Below are 22,356 nucleotides of genomic sequence, written 5' to 3'. Positions count from 1 at the left end.
CCTCCCCAAGATCACATTGAAGCTGTGCAGCTCCCCCTACATTGCCTGTAGTTCCCTTCCTCCTCCTACCTGAAACAACTTTGGTGAGGAGGAGGAGGAACTGGAGCTGCAGGGATGGGGCTGAGCCTCTCTTCACTGCAGTGCATTTGGCTGCCCAGCTGGGCTCCCTCAGATGATGTGAAAGTATGGAAAAGGGAAGGAGAGGGAGAGAGCCCTGAATTGGCTTCAGAAAATAGTCTCCAGCCTGGCCAGCAAAGGAAAAGCATAGGCCAATCGGCAGTAAGCTGCAGCAGCAGTTTCTGCTTCCCTGCCCAATGGGTGTATGGAGAACTGATGTTCTAAGCAGTAGCCTTAGACAGGTTTCCTTTTTGCTCTCCTCCAAGTAGGGACTGAAAATTGGTAGAGAAATACAGTGATACTCTCCCCACATTGAAATTTGTGGGGGCTGGGAGGTGGATGATGAAAGGTTGTAATAAGTAGTGGGTGAGGCTGTCTACGACGAGTGAAGATGGGGCTAAGGTAGGAAACAGGACACAGACAAACTGGCAGCTAGAGTGCATTTTGCAGGAATGGTCTGGAGAAACTGAGGCCAAACCCCAGAGTAGAGTACACCCTGGATGCCAGCTGCAGTTCTCCCTTAAGCCAGCATTGGACGGCATCAGTGTCAGAAGTAGATGAATAATGGATTGGGGAGGATGGGGTTTGCTGCCAATTCTGAAAAATCCCCCCAAAAAGTTTTGTTTCAAGTTGAGTGGAAACCAGTTTTCTTTTGAAATTTCCAGGGAATCAAACAGTTGAAACCCGACTCAAATGTTGGATTTTGGGGTATTGTGACAAAAAAAGGAAAACATTCACAAAATGACAGGGGATTATGCCCATAACCTCACTTGTTTGGAACTCATAGGGATGTGGGAGACCTTGTTCAGTGTCCTCTTCAGCTTGATGTGGAGAAGGGGGTTGAACTTCCATCTCCCACATTACACTAGGCTAGGCACTATTCTGCTACAGGGTTTTCCCAGGCCTGTCCTACCCTAGAAGTCACTTTCTTTCAAGGCCTCCCTAACTGCTCCATGGTTGGCTCCTCCAATAGTCTTTGTGTGGAGCTCTTCAAAGTCAGGGGATAGCTGGTCCCAATTCACCCTCTTCACTCTGCTGGGAGCTTTCCCCGTCATCTCTCAGGCACTATGTATTAGGCAGTATGCAGCAGTAAGAGGAGGCACATTTGCCTTGCTGAAATCCATACCCTTAGTGATCTTGAAAGAGTCGGCACTCTTGACAGCCCTCTAGACTGAGGACCCTGTATCCAGAGAACAAAAGTAAAAATGAAGTCTTTAGGCCATTTCACTGCAAGTATATTAACATGATAAGCTTCATATGGGCTGGTCTACATGGGGAAAATTGCCAGGAGAATTATACCATGGCCCAATGATTATTCACTGTGCCAGGCATCTATAGCATGGTGGTTAGGCCACACCTCTAGCGTGTAAAAGATCCAAATTCAAGCTCCTTTGATGTTATTTATTCAAAAATAGGACAGGAAAAACTGAAGCCGTGTCTGCGCTACAAAGTTTGGTCGATGCAAGTGACATCAGCTTAAAGCTGCCAACTTTTGTGTATCTCTCAGGCACATGGATATATGCATCAGCCATGTGTGTCATCACAGCTGGTGTGTCAATAGAAAATACAGCAGGTAGCTCAGTGCATCTCACACCACCATCCAGCAATGTGCTTTGTGGGACATTTTCACAGTGTACTTAGAGATACTAGCAAATTGCCCAGGGTTTGCTGGGAAATAGAGGTCAAATTCCCACAATCCCACTTTTTTTCGTCCCATAATTTTCACACCACTTTTAAAATTCCTACACTTTTTGGAACTCAAGTGTACACAACTGCAAACGTGTATATGGAGGAAGATGAACTGCTCAGAAACAATGAATGGATGATGGACACAGTGAATAAAAATGTCAGGTGGTTGCTGGCCTTCACACAGCGGCTCCACATGTTGACTAGGTACTTCAAAGTTTTGTAAGAACTGAAAAGCCCAAATGGTAGTATGAGAGAGACAACTGATTAACATGGCACAAAATTGCAGCAAAACCACAAATCTGAATAAATAAGTATCAATTTTATTGAATTATGAATAATTTAAGACTGGTACAATCATCAGCTTTATTCTCCATGACATTGGGGGTTGGGGATATGATCTCAAACAGACCACTTGCAAATTCCAATCCTAAATGACAACTGAAAATTAAATAGGGAGGGGAACAGATGGAAAACATCATACCGTACACAAAATACTCAATTCCTACTCTTCTCTTTAAAAATGGCTAGAAAAAATTCATCAAAATGCAGCACTTTTAATCAAATATTTACATTTCTATGTTACAGTGAAAAAATGTACATCTTATAGAACATATTTCATAAACTGTTCCACTGGAAACAACTAGATCAAAACAGCAACCTTCCATTTAATAGTCACAAAAACTTTTTTTTGTTTTTTGTTTTTCTTGAAAGAATTGCCACATTTAGACAAGATTCAATACACATAATATCGAAGTTAAGCATCAACAATGAAATAGTTATTTCTTCCAAAATGTACAAAAAAAAGTTAGCCAAATCCACCCTCAACAAATTCTCTTTCCAGGTCTCATTTATGGCCTGTACAATTCTTGGCAGTTCTGAAGGAAAGGAAATGGTTTACACTTCCAATTTATAACTCAACGTGAATGTTGCATAGAATCTTATATTTAAAAAAAAAAAAGCAAGCCAACATTGTAGAAAAAAAGAAAGGGGGAGGAAAAAAAAGCGCATTTTGGACAAAGCCTTAAATGAGAACAAAGTAACAAAGTCATTAAAAAATTGTTTACTAAGATATACGGAAACCATGATGAACATAAGAAATGTGCATAACAGGTAACCCTGCTTCCCGAAGTTTGAGAAAGGACACTGAGTTTTGTGACGGTTAAAATGACTAACATGCTTAAAGTAACCCAAACCATTGTCAATCAGAGAGTAGCAACTGGATAGGACCCCTTTCCTGAATTTGAGCACAGGATTAAAAACAAAAGAAAAATAACCTAACAATTTCAAATGCATTTGTAGGATTCAGTTAAAGGTTTGCTGAGAAATGGGTCTATAATGCTAAGTGAAATTAGGCCTCTATCCTGCAAATGGGCACGGGTATAATGGTCTACTTGCATGGATTCAATCTCGGGTTCCGGTAATCTGTCTACCCAGATTCACAGTAGTAGCAAGTAAAATCAGTACTGGGAAGCAGAACTATCAGATTGCTGAGAAATGAATCACTCTAAACTCATCAGCATGCTCTACATATGATTCCATATGAGTGTAGCCCATTTTACAGTAACAAGATCTAATTTAATAAGGTTGATTGAGTAAGCCTTTGCCTTTCATTTATTTAAATGAAATAATTTGAGTTCAGTAAGGTTAAAATAGTGACACCAGCTCAGGGGTTTTCCCCCACCCTGTAATTAAAATATTTTACTTATTCTTTTACAATTTTTTTTAAACAAAAGATAATCAAGACTTGATAGTTGCAATGGGAGCGGATTCATGAGGCACTCTCACTGGACAAAAAGAAAAAACCCTACAGTGATGTCACAGAAAGTCACATGGGATAATAAAGTTATCCATTCAAACTGAGTCACAGAAGCATGAACTTGTGTCTGTTACATTATTTTAAACCGAGAAGGTTTAACAAACTCTTTAAAAAGTGTAGTAAGTTTTCTATCTGTACACTGAAAAAAAAAACAAAAACAGCAATTGCTTTTCTGTAGTTTAGTAGGGATGGCATTTGTCTTCAGAGAAAAGCTCTTATTTTTGTTTCTTGCATTGAATAAACAGCTGTCCCGTGAACTATTAGCTGCAGATTGATATGAACCTGAAAAGTTACCTCATTTCCTTCCTTTTGTTACTGTTACATTTAAACAAAATCTACTATTTCACACAAACAATATTCACAGCAATTTGTTATATTCCAAGAGATGACTTCTTTAGCCCTGTGTTTTCACTTAAATAAAGCCCCATAATATACAGCACTAATGTAATTGATACAATTAGTACAAAATAAGTAAGGCATCGCTTTAAAATTCAGCACCAAAAGATAGTTGGAAAGGCTTGTACAGATCTATGTTGTGGGCTGCGGATCTTGCTGAGGTACAGCCTGAGACACCTGACGGGTGGTGATGTTACTGAACGTATTTGCTCCCAAGGAAAGGAAAGTGCAATTCTTTGTGAGGTGTTTTGGCTCCCCAAAAGAAGTACAAGCCTGAATAATGAAACTGTATTGTGTGCATGTGGAGAGGAAGAGGAGAAACAGAGAGCCAGCTTCACAGCTCAGCCATAACTCATGAATGACTTTTAAACTCTAAAGAGATAGTACCCCCACCCCTTTTTAAGACCCAGATAAGACAATTTTGATGAACTGCTAAAATATTACTTTCTGCTATTTGAAAACCAAACAAGAATAAATGGTGTTGGCAGAGTAGCAGCTGACTGCCTGCAGAGCTGAGCTTTAATGAACCCCTTTGCAGGTTGTAATAGCCAGAGAGAAAACCCTGACAAAAAAGTCTTAGAAAACAGCTATAAAATTCTAATACAAAAAGTAAAAACGAAAGGCCCGACTATTCCCTATTTGGGTGGAATTGACCCCACCCTTAGAGCCACCAGAGAACCTGTGCACCACTGAAGTTTCACTTAAATTGTAGCATTGAAAGGGGCATAGGCCCTCTGCTGAGGTGTGAATTTTGCTCACTTACACCAGTGTAAATCAGGAGGAGCTCTGGTAAAGTCAGTGGTGTTTCATTGGCATAAGAGAGAGAAAAAACAAACCCTGAATATCAAAGGGGTACTTGGTCTTTAAAATTGTCTAGGATGATTTGTTACACAGTGTTTGAAAAAACCCTGATTCGTTTAGACTGTACATATATTTCTATTTATAACTGTCTGTAACTCTCTATAAACACACGGTGAAATAGAGAAAAGCAAGCCAAGGTCTCAGACTGGCAAGGAGAGCAGCTTTTTTATTTTAATATTTATTTTAAATTTCCCTGTCTTGCAGCTTTGCCTTTTATGGACCATTATTACCAAGGCAAGCAATATATTATAGCACCAGAACTATCTGCAGCTGAGATTAGTCTGCAAAGCTGATTAGTAGAAATCCAGCCCTCACCCAAATGTGTTTGGTCAGAAGCAACATAGACAATAAACACCCCTCCCCTCTCTTTCTGGACTGTCCGTGGGACAATGCTGTTTGTTTCATAGCTGTGAAGTATTCTGATTTTTTAAAATGTCTTCAGTATCTTAGGCATGAGGGCTTACAGCAACTAAACAGAACAAAACAAAGACATAGTGCAGTTCTTATAATTGTAAAAAGAAAAACAATACAAAAATTGTTTGGGTTGCCTGCACCCACATTCAAGACTGACTTAAATAAAGTGTCTTGTTCTTGCAGCTCTAATACTGAGACGTCTGCCCAGTCCAGTTACAAGTTATCTTCATTAGCTTGTGATAACGATTCTTGTAAAGTAGGAGAGGGACAGTGGGACACCGCTAGTTTTCTGTCTGCTAAAGATCACAATGTTGACTCCAAGGATGAATCAAGGATGTCATCATGATGGCTATTGCTGTTGGAGTCGCTGTCGTAACTCTGGGGGCTTGAATAATTGGCTGCCTCTTGTAGTCTCATCAGCATGTTCATCTAAGGAAATGCAGAAAGGGTTAAGGGTTATTTGCTGAAATGAAAGAATCTTAGTACTATATATCAGGCATTTTTGCACTCATATGAAACCATTACGAGAGAGGGAAATAAATATCCCAATTTTCCTCTCAGACTCTCAAACTGGGCACCAAATACAAAGCAATTCTCACAACACTTGTGAGCCAGGCAGTTGTCATGACACCCTCTTGTGAGAAACCGAAACTGAAATGCAGAGTGGTTAAGTCACTTGTTCCAAATCACACAATGTCGGTGGAAGAGCTATAAAGCTTCCACATCTCTTTATTCCCAGTCTCTTGCTCTAACCAGAAGCCTGTACTTCTATGAACAGATCCAAAAAGAGATCTATCAAATTAAACAATGGATAAAAACTTCTCAGGGTATGTGTGCATAAAATGGTCGAAATGTGAGGCGATTTTTCAATATCCCAAAATTATTTTGGAGGTGTACATGAATCCAAACAAGAGTTTAAGAGACCTGTAACCATAAGCAGTTGTAGTCGTATCTGTTTTCATCAGGAAGAAAGCTGCAAGAACTAGTATTACCATTAGGCTCATATTAAAATGTGCATTGACAAGCAAATCCAAAGATTAAACTATTGCAAATATTGTGTACAATGTTTAAAATCTTGGTTTCCATATACTTGCACGGTATTTTCTTATGGACATCGATTATGTATCACACACGTTATAATTTCACACACATTGATTGAACCAGAAAAATAGCTCAATATCATAGCAGCATGGCTGTCCTGTGATCCTGAGGTTAGGTCAAGAATTTCCACCACATTATACAAAAGCAGTCTATTAAATCACATATTTTCATAATTTAAATATATATACACATTGACAAACAACACGCAAAAGCTAAATGTGCAAAGTTTTATGTGAGGTGGAAGAAGTTTACTTCACATTATGATAGGCTTGTGAGCTTCACCTTCATAATGAGGAAAAATGAGTATTCTCTGTCACTGTATCTGGCAGAACTACATCAGACATGTTGGTCACCTGTGGGAGTGAATTTCGTAGGCTGACTGTGACAAGAAATATATCCTTCTAATTCTAAAAAATTTAACACTCTTAGCTTGTCATTCACTATTGCATTCCTATTTGTTTTTTTCCCTAGTAGGTATATCCTAGTTAGCTTTGGAGCTTTAGATGAGACAGCTCACCAAAGGATCTCCTTCAGCATCACTCGGGGGGACTTGTTTGCTTGTTGAACCTTCCCGTGGCATTGAGTACCCATCAAATCCAACATCTTCAGGTCGCAGTTGCAGCAATGGAGGCCACTCGTGGTGCTGTGGGGTGGCTGCCCAGGGATACGTGTCCATTACCCATTTGGCAGGATCCTCCCAGGGAGCCCTCCTTCCATACAGCTAGAAAACAAGAACAAATGCATATCTTACAATATGTCTGTAATATAATGGGTTCTACTAGTTTAATCCATGTTTGTCACACCTAAGTGAACTTTTGTACCATGGTGCTCTCAATCTGGAAAAACACTGAATGCAGGCTGGCCAAATCGTGTGTGACATTCATCCTTATCATTCAGACCGTGAAATTCTAGCTATGATTAATTCTCACAAATGACTCAGATGTGGCTGACTGTCCCTGTTTGAGACTGCAAGCCCTCTTGATCTGTTAGCAGCTTTGGAGAAAGGAAATCTGAAAACAACCTGGCTTCAGAAGCTTGAGTGCACTGCCTATCTGTTCCTATTTCTTTTGGACTACATTTTTTTGGACACACAAAATCAAGGTCACTAGTGTACACAACCTGTCTGCAGTAGGACCCTGAATATTTGATTTCAAAGTCATCATATTGCAGTCAATTGCTAGAGTCTATGAGTATTACTGTTCAATATTTTACATCAGAAATACTTTTGAAGTCTATGGACTTCTGGACTGTCTTTGTGCTCACACCTATGAGAGTGCCAGCAGAACTGAGCTCAGTATGTTCAGTCTTTTGCTTCACACACACCTCCAGAAAGTGCATTGATTTAAACATAACGGTCAGGAAAACACAGCTGGTGCTGCTGAGCAATATCATTATCAGATCACTTAGTTTTCATTAGATGAAAACTCTCTATTGAGCCACATGGGTTTCAAAAGCAGACTCCAAGTGAAAAGAGACCTTTTAAGTTTTCACTTCTGCTATTGGGAGTTCTAGGCTGACTGCCCTTCAGGAACTGGATATCAGTAGCTGCTCTGTTACAAAGAATTCAGATTTTCCTTTATAGTGTAGAGTGAAGAGTGAAGCAATAAGACACAGTAGGGGTAATGGGTGTATTATGAGAACATCTGAATGCCTTTAATCCATGGAGTGTAACTATCTCAGTGCCAGCCATCACTCCAAATCCCTTTATTGACATTAAGAACACATTTTACAATGACGGCAAATGTGCTTCCACATACAGAAATGGTTGACGTTGGTATTTTAGAAAGTTGAAAAGCAATTGAGCTATGAAAGTCTCCCGGATTAATCCCAATGCTCTCGTCTTATTCTCCAGGCATCTGAAAAAGGCCTCAACCCAAGAATGTTTACAGTACAGAATGCAAACATCAGCCAGAAAAGGATATTTAGCCATGAACCCTTTTTCTCTTAAGCTCTTGGAAAGCTTAACTGCAGTTGAATTCTGGAAGGCCTGCTTCTACTCCCTTGGGCAACATTTTACCCCAGCGGTTTTCAAACTTTTGTACTGGTGACTCTTTTCACACATTAATCTCTGAGTGTGACCCCCCCCATTATGAATTAAAAACACACTTTTATATGTAACACTATTACAAATGCTGGAGGCAAAGTGGGATTTGGCGTGTAGGCTGACAGCTTGCGACCTCCAAGTAATAACCTTGTGAGGGATCAGGACTCCCAGTTTGAGAACCCCTGGTCTATCCCCACCCAACACTGAGTTTTTAGATGTATGTTTCCAGAAAATAATTAGTCTTGAATAGCTTTCCTCACACCCAATCAAGGCATACATATAATAAAGTATCATTTTGAGATTAATTTGTAGTCTAGAAAGTAGCAATGATCAACAGTCCCGCTAATAAGCACTCCTAGCTGAAACTGGAGGGAATGAATGAGGAAAGAGACTGAGACATTAATACTCCAAACACTAATTTCAGTTACTCCTAATCAAACCCGGGTAACTGAGGAGAAAAATCAAGACCACAGATTTTCTATTCATTTTTGGACAAACATACTCTTCTGACAGTTTTGGAACTGAAAAGACTTAAAACTATCGGAATATAAAAGCCACTTCATAACTCTCTCCAAACCTGTTCAATGACTAAACAGCTCCTATAAATATGATTTTTTTTCTTCAGCAGAAGTTGTGGGAATAAAAGGATTTGCCAACTCTTTCAGAGCTCTAAGAATAGCTCAGTTTCCTCCAACTCCCATCCACTTATCTATAACTGAGGCTGATATCCTTATTGGCAAAGTAGGACTAGTTAGTAGGGTTGCCAGGTAAACCCCGCTAAAAAATCGGACACACTTGTCTGGGGGGGGGGGGGGGAGGGACTGGCTGGGAGGGGGGCAGGAAGCAGAGCTGGGGGGGCATGGGGTTTGTGGGGCTGCAGGGGAGGATGGGGGGGGCCTGGAGGAAGGGGGCGGGAAGCAGAGCTGGCGGGGGAGCCTCCGGGGGCTGGCTGGCAGGAAAGGGGGGCCCGGAGGAAGGGGAGTGGGAAGCAGGGCTGGCGGGGGTGGGGTGGGGTGTATCCAGGGGCCGCAGGGCTGGCTGGCAGGAAGAGGGGGCGGGAAGCAGAGCTGGGGGGGATCGGGGGCTGTGGGAGAGGATGGGGGGGGACAGAGAAAGGGGGGCGGGAAGCAGACCTGGCGGGGGGAGGGGGGTGCAGCCACTGGCCGCGCTCCTGGCAGGCGTTCCCTTTACTTGCCAGCAGAAGCTGGGCGGGGAGCCACTCCCCAGCTTCTGCTTGCAACCAGAGGCTCCCAGCTGTGAGGCGGGCCACGACTGGCGCTGGGAGCCTCTGGTCCCGTGCAAACTCCGGGACGGGGGAGGGGTGGCGAGGGGGTGGCTGGAAGTCCCGGTTCCGACCCCAGCCCCAACCCCAACCCCATCCCCATCCCACCGCACCCGACCTGGCTTTTGCGCGCGACCGCAGGGCTCCCAAAGCCAATTGCGCTCCACCTCCCAGTCGCTCCCCCATGCCCGCCAGGCTTCCCTCTGGCGCCCTGCCAGAAATTCACAAAATACCGGACATTGCACATGTCTGGTATTTTCTGAATTTTTCTACTGGACAGACAGTACAAATACCGGACTGTCCGGTAGAAATCCGTACACTTGGCAACCCTCCTAGTTAGGGCAAGCTCTAAAGCAGCAATGGGCAGCCTAGGTTAGTGAGTGGGCCTCATGAGCGGCCCTTCATCTCAGTGAGCTACAAGACGGTCTCCCAGGATAAGGTAGTTTTGCTAACTAAGCTTGTGTACTTAGAATTTTTGGGGTGTGCCGACTGAACCATAGCAGTGTTTTCATTGGAGGAGCATAGCTCTTATCGTCAATGTTGTGTGCATGCAGCACACACCTCACGTGCCCTTGCTTTGCATGTGTCACTTGAACAATACCGGTAGGAAAAAACCCCCAACAGAGACAGAAACCAACGGTACCTGGCAACCCTGAGCGTAGGCAATGCTAAACAAAATGTTTCAAGTGGCACACACAGAACCCCGATGGGCCGCAGGTGGCTCTGGGGCTGCAGGTTGCCCACCACTGCTCTAAAACCTTTCAGTGCTATTTCTTATATTTGCTATTACTGTCAATGGCACTGACACAATAGACAACTAGCCCCTCCTAGTCCAGCATGCTGTTTCCAGAACAATCCAAAAAGAATGCTCCCAACCAGTGGCCTGGTTAAAGAATCAAATCTAGGTTTCTTGGAAGTTGATGTGGAGTACTAGTACCAAATATGTACCAATACAGTAGTGTTTGAATGCCAATAGTTATGCAGAAAAAACAGTCCAATGTTTAAAATTAGTTTTCAGAGAAACAAACGTGCTCTTGAGATTAATGTACATAATTAATGAGATCCCAGGAAACGTTGTCTCAGGTTTTTTCTAGCGTTTGTGATGATGACTTAGATCAGGAAGATTAACAGCCAAAGGCCCATTACGGATCCTTCAGACAGACCATAAAAATAGACTATTCTCAGAGTAAGGCATTATTCATTCTGAGTAAGGGTGGCAGAATGATGCCCTGAATAAATACAGGAAGAAACACAACAAACTCCACAGCAACCGCACATAACAGGAGATGTAGTTACAAAGATACATGTATATCTAAGTGTACAACAGCTTGATTTTTTCTTGGAAGACTCTGATCCCATCAAATTATCTGAGCCACATGGCTTATTCCACTGGAGCCACCGTGGTGGTGTATAGGAGTTTAGATTTTATAATATATGGCAGCAAAATGCAGATTCAGAAATTATGCAGTGATTAATTGCTTTAAATGTTAATATTTATTTCATTCTGAAATTAAGCTCAAGGGATCAAATGAGTTGTCACAGTTGTCCAGTAGGTGGTGCCAGCCAGTTTTAAACTGGGTCTACTATTTAAATCTGTTTCCCCAACACATGGAACATTCATCACAGCTGCTAAGAAGTGGAGAGATTTGTATATTTCTAGGTAAGGTTCTATGATCGGAAAGCAGCTGCTTTACATGAAACAGACAGAAGACTGGAGGCAGTAGAGATTAGGGTACTTTGGAAGAGAGCATGTACAAAACGGAATGATTTTACGACATCTGAAGAAGTTAAAAGGAGAGTAGGATGTGAAATTAGGATATCAGATTAGCTGCAGTAAAAAGAATTATGATGGTAGTGATGTTCAGGAGACAAAAAGATAAAGATGCCAAAAAAAGCCAGTGCAACCAAAGTCAGGCAGACCTAGGGTTTTTTTCACCTTCCTCTGCAGCATCTAGGTGTGGGTTACTTGCCGGGATCATCTGGCATTCTCTCATTTAATCATTTCCCTGCCACAGCAGAGGCTGTGGGCACTGGGTACTTTGATCCTTGTGGCACATACGATTTCAGTCTCCTATACTCTGTAATACTTTGTTCTAGTGTTGGTTGTTGGGTTTAATGTGTTGGGTGCTGGGGTCCTGTGCTGTATAGGAGGTCATATTAGAATAGCTGGTCACCCCTTCTGATCTTAAACTCTATGACTATTATAATAATCCCGTCTATCTTCTAAGAACTGCAGTCATAACTCCTATTCTCAGACATAAGAAAGCAGAAGTTTGTTGACCTATTAAGTAAGATAATTAAAAACATTTTTTTAAACCCTCTAACAGAGGCAGCAAGGGAGGGGGGAAAGTAACTAGTTGAGGGCATAAGAGTATCGGATAGTCGACTAGTTGTTTACATCCCTAGCACACAGAGGTTAAGTCACCTGTCCAAAGATAAAAAGCAATTCTAGTGGCTCCCACTTTCCTGCTTTAAAGATGACCTGTAACTGAAATTTAAGGAGGAGTGGCTCTACTTGTACTTTTCCTGTTCTTTGAGAGATATAAAGAAAGCCTGAAAGGGTTTTGTTAATTTTCTTTTGTCTGCTTGGTTGGTTGTTGGGTGGGTTTTTTTTTACCCTAAATAACCAACGGGCAGTGATTATTGTATATTATGTATCTGCACAGTTTTCCCCCAAACTGAGGCCTGGAGGAATTCTGCAATTGTTGTAGAATTTGGAGTGACTGTAAAAATCTGTAGAATTCCCCCAGGACTACGTATATCCTCAAGGCTTCTAAGAGCTACCACAGAAACAATGAAAAGTAATAAAGGGCTTCTGTAGTTTGGATAGAAAATTTGCTGGAGGATCAGAAAGGGTGGTTAGAACTTTCTCCCATCTTAGGCAAAGAAGGGTCAGTCGTAAGGAATCTCTTAACAGCAGTATTCTCTGCCATGCTCTTCAGACATTGGAGTTAAAGATATGTTCTGAGCCCTTTCCAATTTTTCAATATCCTATTTGATGAAGTGTGGACACCAGGACTTCATACATTATCGCAGCAGTGGTCTTGCAAATGCTGCATAGAGAGGTCATGCCATCTTCCAACTTCTACTTGACATTCTCCTGCTGATAGCTCCTAATATCATGTGGTGTTTTAGATACAACAGATCGCACTCATCATCTTAGCTATAGTATTTAATTGGGTGCTGTGTGTCAGTTGGCTATCAATTATTACTCCTAAAAACTTTTCAATGTCACTTTGTTCCAGGATACTCCCTGCTATTTTGTGTGATCAACATTCTTTGTTCCTAGATGTGGGACCCTGGTGTATTAAAACACATGTTCAATGAGCTTGCCTTACCAAGCAATCCAGATCAGATACACGGACATGAAAAACCTAGGGCTGCCATACCTCTTGCTTTTAGTGCAACTGGGCTATTTTTACTTTGAGGGGCTGAGAGGGGACAAGGTGGAGTACAGGGACTCAGACACTTCCTAAAATTTATCTTGGTCAGCATAACATCTGCAAGTTGTTCCACGATATTGAAATGCACTGAGTTTGATTATTTTTAATAAAAAGCTTGTTCTGTTGAACAATCATTTTCATGCTTACACCTCTAAGACTTTACTACCATTAATTAGATAAATAACATGATGCTCGTGTGAGGTAAGTGTTTGCCTACTTTGTGGATGGGGAATTGAAGTCCAAGGAGGGTATGTGCTTTTTCCAAGGTCTCACAGCAAGTCAGTAATAGTCTTGAAATGCGCATGTATCTCCTGATTCCAAGGCCCTTGCTCTCGCCACAGACATGCTGGCTCCCATAAAAGTTCGAAGTGCCAGCTCTATCCCAGCTGTCTAAAGCTGCTGGAGAATCAGCACTTTTAATCAAATGCTGAGTGCAGGCAATTCAATAACTCTGATAAAATTAGAGCCAATGAAGGTTTCTTTACAGACCCCGAAAGCACTGCAAAGAAATCCAATCAATATTTCATCACCTGGACTGAGTAACAAATAGACAAAGTGCTTGTGAAAATAAGCCTAACACTTGGTCAATAAATCTCTCCAAATGCTCTTTAGTTTCTCTTCTGAAAAACAGCTAAAGGCTCATGTTTAGTTTTCAGAGTGAAGATTAGGGATAGTAGTTTAAATTAATGCTTTCCAGTATGGCTCTTTCGATGTGGGGTAACATTTTCAAAAGTGCTTAAGTAACTTAGGAACCTAAGTACCATTTTCAAAAATGGTTTAGGCACTCAGGAGCCTTATTCTCATTGAACTCAAAAGGGATTTAGGCATCTAGTGCCAAAATCATTTTTGAAAATATTATCCTAAGTCTGAGATTGTTTCCAGAGGAAAATGTTAATGTGGTTTTGCTGCATCCAATACTTTCTTGCTATTTAGACAGAACCACTATTCAGTTTTCACATTTGACCTCCTCACCTGTAGTCCTTCTCTGACTGCCTCCAGAAGATATGGGATAATAGAGTAGTTCCACAAATCGGTAAACCAGACTCTAGAACCATCCACATCTATTGGACAAGAGAGAAAGAGTCGTGGACCTAAAAGGAGAAATTAAAGTCACATCATGAAAATTTGAAAAAACTTCCTTAATGTCTACAACCTATTAATCATGAACCCTTGGTGCAGTTTTGATAGGTCTGTCTAAAAATGTGGTTTTTATAAATAATTTACTCCAATGGCTCTTTAATTCCAGTCGAGTGTGCAGAACTGGAATATATCCTTTCAGAAATATCAGAAAATGCTTTGGTGCTAGAATGCAAATTCTCAGCTCTCACCAATAGTAACATCAGAGGAACTGTGAGCCTCCAAAAACTTGTTGAGATGATGCCAGACCTTAGGAATCCAGTCAATGATTTTAACCAATTCTGCATTTCTCATTCTGCCACTGATTTCTGTTTCGATTAGTTTTCGTCTCAGGAAGCGACCAAGAAAGCCCTTGACTGGCTCAGTGTGGTTAGCACATAGCACCCATCTGAAGCAAAACAAGAGAAATGTCAAAGATTTGCTTGTTATTTATCTAGAGATTAGTAATATGACAGGTTAGGTCCTGTATGGGTTTGTTCACCCAATCTAGCTGATATCTCTTTTATACTCTCAGCTAAACAGTATAATCATAACCATCACATAATCTGGTAACTTACATACAGTACCTGAAATTGTGGTGTAGCTGAAGGTTAGGGGTTGATGATGTGGCCTGGTTCATTGTGCCAATAATGTAAGGGCTACAATAAAACATTGAACAAATCAACAGACAATAATTCAAATACATTTCATAAGTAACTTTCAAAAATTAAGACTTTTATAACCCAAATAGGTTTACTACAGCCCCGCATCTACCAGTGCAGTTCATCTGCAGGTACAAATAACTACACTCGTATTTGTGTGTCTATGATGAACTGTGGGTACACAACTAACACCTCAGGATAGAGACCTTCACTAAACACTTAGGCTCTTAATATTCCAGGACTATTGTATGTGATAAATACAATTTACTCAAATACTTTACTACAAATATAATTATACAGGTGAAACGTCTCTCTGGCAGGACCATGGATGTTGGTGGACCAGAAAGCCCTAGTGCTCGGAGCGGGGGCCAGCTGGGAGTCCAGGGCAGAGGGTTCGGTGTCTGTGAGCTTGGCTGGACCAGGAGTGGATTCCAGAGGCTGGGGCTGACAGTGGGAGGAGAATTAGGAAAGGGACAGATGGTCAGAGGGGAGCCCAGGCAGGAGGCTGGCAGATCCCTAGGAGATCCCAGAGGCCAGCTACACTGATCTTCCCTGTCCAGCAAACTCCCTTGTTTGTGATCCTGAAGGTGCTGCACCAGGGAGGTCCAACTGTGTGCTCGTGTGTATACACAGATACACACATATGGACATATACAGTTCTGTGCAACTAGGCTCTAGTGATGGACTCAGATCTAGCCATCTCAGCCTGTAGTATCAGAAATAATCTGATAAATGTTGTCTAGAATTTATTTTGTTGATTGGAGTATAAGTCCAACTGTGGAAGAATCTGTTTTAGGGATTGGAAATGTGGGTTTAGTATTCCATTACCATTTATGGTACTTGCAGTTCAGAAGCCCATTGAAGATCTCCCCTAAGGAGCTAACATGATGCAAATTGTCCAGAATGATGACAAGAGGCATATCCACAGCATTATTTTCACTATTACATTGGTCAGCAAGGTTGGACAAGTATTGACGCAGTTCCTGCAAAGAACATGTAGAAGAGGAAGCTGATTTACATACTATTCCTTGGGAAGCCAGTTAACAGATAAAAAAAAGACTTGTTATTTCGTCTGTCGGATTTAGTTCTAGAAATGCTCTTGATAACAACTATAACATAGCCTGCTTTGCTTTAGTCACAAGAGATTAGATTGTTCCAAGTGGAGTAAACATGTGACTTCTACTTTTAGCCCACATACTTTTTAGTGGTACAGACTCAAAGATATATCAGAAGTCTGGTTTGGGGAGCCTATTTTGGAAGTCCCAGGGGGCACAGTCTGCCTTTTTGCTAAAGCACCTTGCGCTACAGCGTTCTGGCCAGGCAGCACAGAATTCTGAGATGTTTTAAGAATTTACTTGTATCTCAGCATCCTGGACAAGGCAGGTCAGAAAGTTGTAGTAGTAGCCATGAACCTCAGCTTCCCTGCTTGCCATGTTGATACTCTTACTATTGGGTTACTCCTACCTCCAGCACAGAGAATGAGTCTGTCCACGATGCTCATTTGCAGAGGCAGAATTTAGATGACTTGGACAATGGCATGAAAGAAATTCAGCGCCACAGCTCTAGGGTGAGCTGCTCCCTTCATCTCTAAAATGTGCCTTAAACAGGATGCCCCAAATATATCAATAGCCGGTGACCATGTTTCTAGCCAGCACCTTGCTCCCAAGAGCTCCCTATTGCACTTGCAGCCATCACATTTATAACTTGGCAGAACAGCTTTGTTTTCTTACCTACAAATCTTACCAGAGGGATACACAGAAACATCTTGCTGCTATTATTGGTAGCCACATAGCCACTCTAACTTTTAGGTTGAGAAGACTTTAATCACAGTAGCCTATTGTTATTGACACAAAGTTTAACAGATGCATGTCTCATTTGTGGCACACAGTAGCAGTGTTTCTATAAAGATACTTTCCATTTCCTCACCTTACTGGACTTATGATCCACGTTGAAGGTTGCAATAACTCCATCAGCCAGCTCTCTGCCCTCTCTAAGTACAATGAACTCAGACAGACGATTTGCTAGGTATGTTTTACCAGTGCCACTGGGTCCTGACAAGATAATCCGTCTATGTTCCATTAAGAGAGACACATATCGCTGCAGTATAGGCTTCGGAATCAGCGACTCAAACACAAGACAGTCCAAACTGTTCTCACAGATACCTGCATTTAGAAAATCATCATCGTTCAGGGAAAGATACACCTTGCTAAAGTTGCTAAAAGTTTATTTTTCCCACAAAAGGGTTGTTTGTAAACTTCTCCCCCAGTAGCAAAAATATCAGTTCCCATTGAGGGAAAATGTCTGCATTACAACTGCCAAGTTTATATTAAATTAGAGTTAAAGGGTTAAAAAAAAAAAAAAAAAAAAAAAAAAGCATGGATATAAAATAGAAAATCTGATTGTGTGTATAACCCTATGGCCAGTTATACCAGGAAACAATTCAAAAGCTTCACTTGGAAGATGCAGTCTCCACCCACACCGATTATAAGTAGGCTTGCCAGGTATCCGGTTTTCTACTGGACAGTCCGGTATTTGCACCGTCTGTCAGATAGAAAAATTCAGAAAATACCGGACATGTGCAATGTCCAGTATTTTCTGAATTTCCAGCTGGGTGCCGGACCAAAGCCTGGCAGGGGCGGGGGAGCGACTGAGAGGTGGGGTGTGATTGGCTTTGGGAGCCTGTGGTCGCGTCCAAAAGCCGCGTGGGGCAGGGACTGGGACTCCCAGCCCTGCCCTCTGCCCGGCTTCTGCTCACATCTAAAGGGAGCCCCTTGGACTCCAGCTGCAGCCAGTGGCTGCATCCCACCACTCCCTACCAGGTCTGCTTCCCGTCCCCCCCCCCTCGGACCTTCCCTCCTCCCAGCCAGCACCATGGCCCTCAACCACCCCTCCCCCCAGCTCTGCTTCCTGCCCCCTCTCCCCATCTCCCCCGTCCCTTCCTCCTGGCTGACCCCCGGACACTGCCCCCAGCCAGCCCTGCCCCCTCCCTCCCTGCTTAAGTGTGTTTTTGGCGGGGTCTACCTGGTAACCCTAATTATAAGCAAAACATGCCCTACCCCAGGTGAAGATTCCTTTCTACACTATATTATCTCCCATGGTAGAGAAGAGTAATTAATTACTTAGTTACACTGAATGCAAAGGAATCTTTTTACTGGGACTTCTCCGGTTTCTCTGGCTCCCAGGTTTGCCCACACAGCCTATGCTGCCTAAGTCCTGCCCTGGACAAATGGTCATAGATATAATTATTAGTTAAACCATATGCCCCCTGAGCCATCTCTGTTCTCTAAAATTCCTCCACCAAGGAGCTGTGAAATTTTATTTTGTTTACCAAGAATTGTTGGGTAAAGCATGGCTTTCAGTTCTATTGTACACAAATCTATTCTCCAGCCATTTCATTGTAAAGTAGTCCAAAAAAAGAAATACATTTACCCAGAATTTAGCCATTTATTTGTGCTCTGCAAAACAAACAAATCTATCATCAAGTCCCCCTGCCTTCACCAAACATCCAGCCCATTTGCAATTGTGCATTCAGATAGGCACAGCTTCAGGTATAAAACATTTCACAGAGAAGCATTTGTGCAATGTCAGCAGTCACTTTAGGCAGACCTGGCTGAGAGCAAGCACACAAAGCTTAAAAACAAACAGAAAGAAGGGAATGTTGGCACATCAGAAGTTGACAGATTGTTAGCACCTGACTACTTACAAGATCAAATATTTGTGTGCACAGCTCTCTATCTGGAAGGTCTGAAATGAATTGCTGGCTTCCCACCAATTGATTAAGACAGAATTTTTAAATAAAAACATAAGTATATCATAAACAAGTCTACAAAGCCTAAGTAAATCTACTTCAAGCTGAATATATAGCTTATTTAGTATGACAAGTTCTCAAGCAACATTTTCATTCAAGTTGTACTGTGGGGTATTTACAGGAAGTCTTGGTTCTTGGATACGCCTAAATACACTGAAATGTTTCTGTATTTTTGTTATTATGTTTTCCCCACTTTACAGCTAACACCAACCAACGGCCTGATTACTCTGTGGGGGAATACATTTCTGAGGAGTGTGATTTCTAAAGTGTTGTAACATGCTGCATATTAACTGGTCCATGTAGACCCCACTGGGGCACTTCAGCAAAGTGCTGTGTCAAACTGTACTGAACATAATACTGTGTTCAAGAGTACTTAAGAACTTTTAGTGCACACACCAGCACTCAATTACACGGGCAGGACTGTGGTAGTTACTTAATGGCGCTGCTGCTGTGTGAGGCCATGAAAGCAAAATGGATTCTATTCCTGGTTCCTCTTTTGCAGCCTGTTTAGTTCTACATGGGGTAAGAAGAGAACATTTTCTGTTGCTTAACAGCACCTCTGGTTGATCAAATGAGCCAATAAAGTGACTCCCATGTAGTCCACCTCAGATAAAAGGAAGTTGATTATGGCACAGATTCGAAGACTGGGGAGAGGGCAAAATGAGTCACCAAAGGAAATATAGGTGATCAGGTGTCCAAAAGAAATGTAAAGGATTCCCCCCTCCCTGATGATCAACACAGGAAGGAAAGAACAAACGCAACAGAGTTCAAACCAACAATCCCGGGACCTTTTCTTGGTTCTAACTGTGACCCAATGAGGGATCTCTATTGAAACCAATGGGCCCTGGTGCAGAAAGGTGCTAACCAAGGGTGTGTCTAGACTACCTAGTTTTGTCGACAAAAGTGGACTTTTGTCGACAAAACTATACCAGCGTCTACACTACCGCTGAGTTCTGTCGACATAATGTCGACAGAACTCAGCAGTTTTGTCGACGCTGGTATACCTCATTTTACGAGGCATAACACCTTCTGTCGACAGAACTCTGTCGACAGAAGGTGTTATTGCCTGTAACATTGCGTCCAGACTACGGAGTTCTGTCGACAAAGCAGCTTGCTTTGTCGACAGAATTCAATGTGTCTGGACGCTCTTTGTCGACGGAAGTTTTGTCGACAGTATCTGTCGACAAAACTTCCATCGACAAAATGCGGTAGTCTAGAAGTACCCCAAGAAGAGTATGGGTGTTAGAGTCTGGCCCAAGTTGCGTTCCTAATCCAGGATGAAATCTACTGCAAAGCAATTGTTAGTATTACTTTTAGAGGACTAAGAAGATACAGAATGAAGGTATCGGTACAACGTCCTAATACTCTTCAGAGTCTAATGTTTACATTAGCAAATGTCACTGAAGGAGTCAGGTACCAGTAGATTTTAGGAAAAAAGAAACGTAATAAAATGTCTCAGAGTCTCTGAACTTCCTAAAACCATGGGCTTTATCAAATACAATTACTGAGAATGACAATGTATGTATCAAGGGTAATTACCTTTGATAGTAACTGAGATGGTGTTGTTTTCGCCAACCAGATAGCCACAGGGCAGCAGCTCAGGTGTCTCTGCACTATTTGTGCGTTTGATTTCCCCAATGTTGTATCCCATAACACTGTCTGAATTCAATCCCAGCTGACTCACTGGATCCACATGAATGATATATTCCTGGGGTGAAAAAATAACTCTTAAAATCTCCTTGCCCCGACGGTTCCATGCCACAATAACAACACGCAATAACAACACTTAGAGAGTGTTTGTATTTTCAAAGTGCTTGCTATGTAAATAGTATCTAATTAATCCTACAACATCCATGTCAAGGAGGATAGTAACTATTATCTTTATGTCACAAAGAAGGAAGTTGAGTAGAAAGTGTTTAACTGAATTGCCCAAACTCCCACAGCCTGTCTGTCTCAGTCAAGATTAGAATTCAGTGCTCAGTGGAGCTGAGGTGGCGTTCCAGCCAATCTGTAAATCCGAGCCTCCAAGGAGGCCCATAAGGGATTGTAGTTAGATGTACTGTTAACTATGAAAACATTTATTAGTGAGTAGGAAGATTCAAATATACAATAAATAGTCATTGTTTACCTTAAATAACCGTCTAACAACCCCGTCCAGGACATCCCATTTTGTCTTGCCACTGACTCCAATGCAGCCAATTAGGAAGAGGTGGGGTCTGGAATCCTGATGCATGCAAATGTATTAATTAAAGTGAAAAGAAAGCTAATGATGTGAGACTGTCCAAAGTAAATGATTCGTTTAAAATCCTGGCTTGCCTCCCCCTACCAAATTGGTTTCTACTTTATAACAACATATGATACATTCTGAAAACATTACAAAAATCCTCTCTCTGTTCTACTGAATAGTCTTTGCACTGTTCAATACACAATTAAAATAATGGTTATTAATAGAGAGGGTTCTTAAAATTCAATCCATTAGAAGTTTTAAATATCAGGAAGTACAGCTTAGACAGAAAAAGAAAACTATAGCCATTATAATCAGAAACTGACACCAGAGCATTATATTAATTTTCTCAATAACTTCCAAATCAAATATGCTCAATTTGTAAGTGAAAAAAAGTTTTCCCCTCCTCATTTTTGAAAACTCCACCAGGCATCTGAAAAGCAAGCTAGATTCTAAGAGAATTTAGCAGATAATTTTGTTCTTGATTGTCTAAGGTGGAACAGAAAAAATAACCCAACTTGCTCTTCAACAGCTGCGTGGAATCTTCATTAACAGGAGAAAAAATACAGTGGTTGTTATAATTAAAGACAATAAATATGACTCCAAGACCCATCAGTATAAGAAGATGCTATTTCTATTTCATTACTTTTCTGACCATGAACACAGGTATGGTCAAACAGAATTAAAGAAATAATTGTTAAAGTTAATTTACTTATAAATGGGAGCATCTTTGATTAATTAAATTCCCCAGAGAATTTATTCAAGTAAATTTGGCACTTAATGAAAAGCAAATCTGTTGATTCAGTTGCATTTCCAGCTATTTGTTTAATCTTATATCATTCTATTTAATGCATGCTCGTGTGGGTACATCTATACTATTTCAAAATAACTAGCACTATTCCGAAATAACTTAGTCCACATCTACACAGCAGGCAGTTATTTCTAAATAGTGTCAAAATACTGCAAAGCTGGAAGATTTCTTACTCCAGCTCCTGTAACTCTCATTGTACAAGGCATGAGGGAAGTCGGAGGAAGAGTGCTCTATTTTGAAACAGTGTTGTGTAGACGCTCCCTATTTCAAAATGAGCCACACAACTGACGTAGCTCAATTTGCTTGGCTTATTTTGAGTTAAAGCCTGCAGTGTAAATGCACGCTGTGAGTGACACAAATTATTCCTCAGATAAGTGTCTATTAAGGAATGTTTATTAAGAAACATTTCTTTAATCATTATTAAATGATTTGGTATGATTGGAGCTCTGTAAATGCAATTAGTACATTTAAGCAAGCACGTACCACAATTTATTAAGTGGTCTCTAATCAATGTACAATTGTTGAAATGTGTTTGTTGTTTAATCAGTTTAAAAATAACCAAGTGTGTTTGG

General features: G+C 41.3%; 1 protein-coding gene across 10 annotated transcripts in view; it reads right to left on the bottom strand.

Annotated features, from left to right (window-relative positions):
* Nucleotides 1–2,104: 2,104 nt before the first annotated feature.
* Nucleotides 2,105–22,356, bottom strand: part of NAV2 (neuron navigator 2) — a 689,797-nt gene continuing 669,545 nt past the window's right edge. For all 10 annotated transcript variants that reach the window (XM_075927729.2, XM_075927722.2, XM_075927724.2 and 7 more), the window contains 9 exons: nt 20,878–20,973; nt 20,289–20,457; nt 16,868–17,103; nt 15,770–15,924; nt 14,867–14,938; nt 14,492–14,688; nt 14,136–14,254; nt 6,912–7,115; nt 2,105–5,722 (listed from right to left, as the gene is read on the bottom strand). In XM_075927729.2, the coding sequence (XP_075783844.1) occupies nt 5,597–5,722; nt 6,912–7,115; nt 14,136–14,254; nt 14,492–14,688; nt 14,867–14,938; nt 15,770–15,924; nt 16,868–17,103; nt 20,289–20,457; nt 20,878–20,973 (1,374 nt within the window). In that variant the 3' untranslated portion in view covers nt 2,105–5,596. The remainder of the gene's footprint in view (nt 5,723–6,911; nt 7,116–14,135; nt 14,255–14,491; nt 14,689–14,866; nt 14,939–15,769; nt 15,925–16,867; nt 17,104–20,288; nt 20,458–20,877; nt 20,974–22,356) is intronic.

This window comes from Pelodiscus sinensis, chromosome 5, assembly GCF_052426305.1.
Source record: "Pelodiscus sinensis isolate ZL-2025 chromosome 5, ASM5242630v1, whole genome shotgun sequence".
Taxonomy (NCBI): Eukaryota; Metazoa; Chordata; order Testudines; family Trionychidae; genus Pelodiscus; species Pelodiscus sinensis.
Note: the sequence above shows the minus strand (reverse complement) of the source record. Positions and strands in the feature narration are given on the sequence as shown.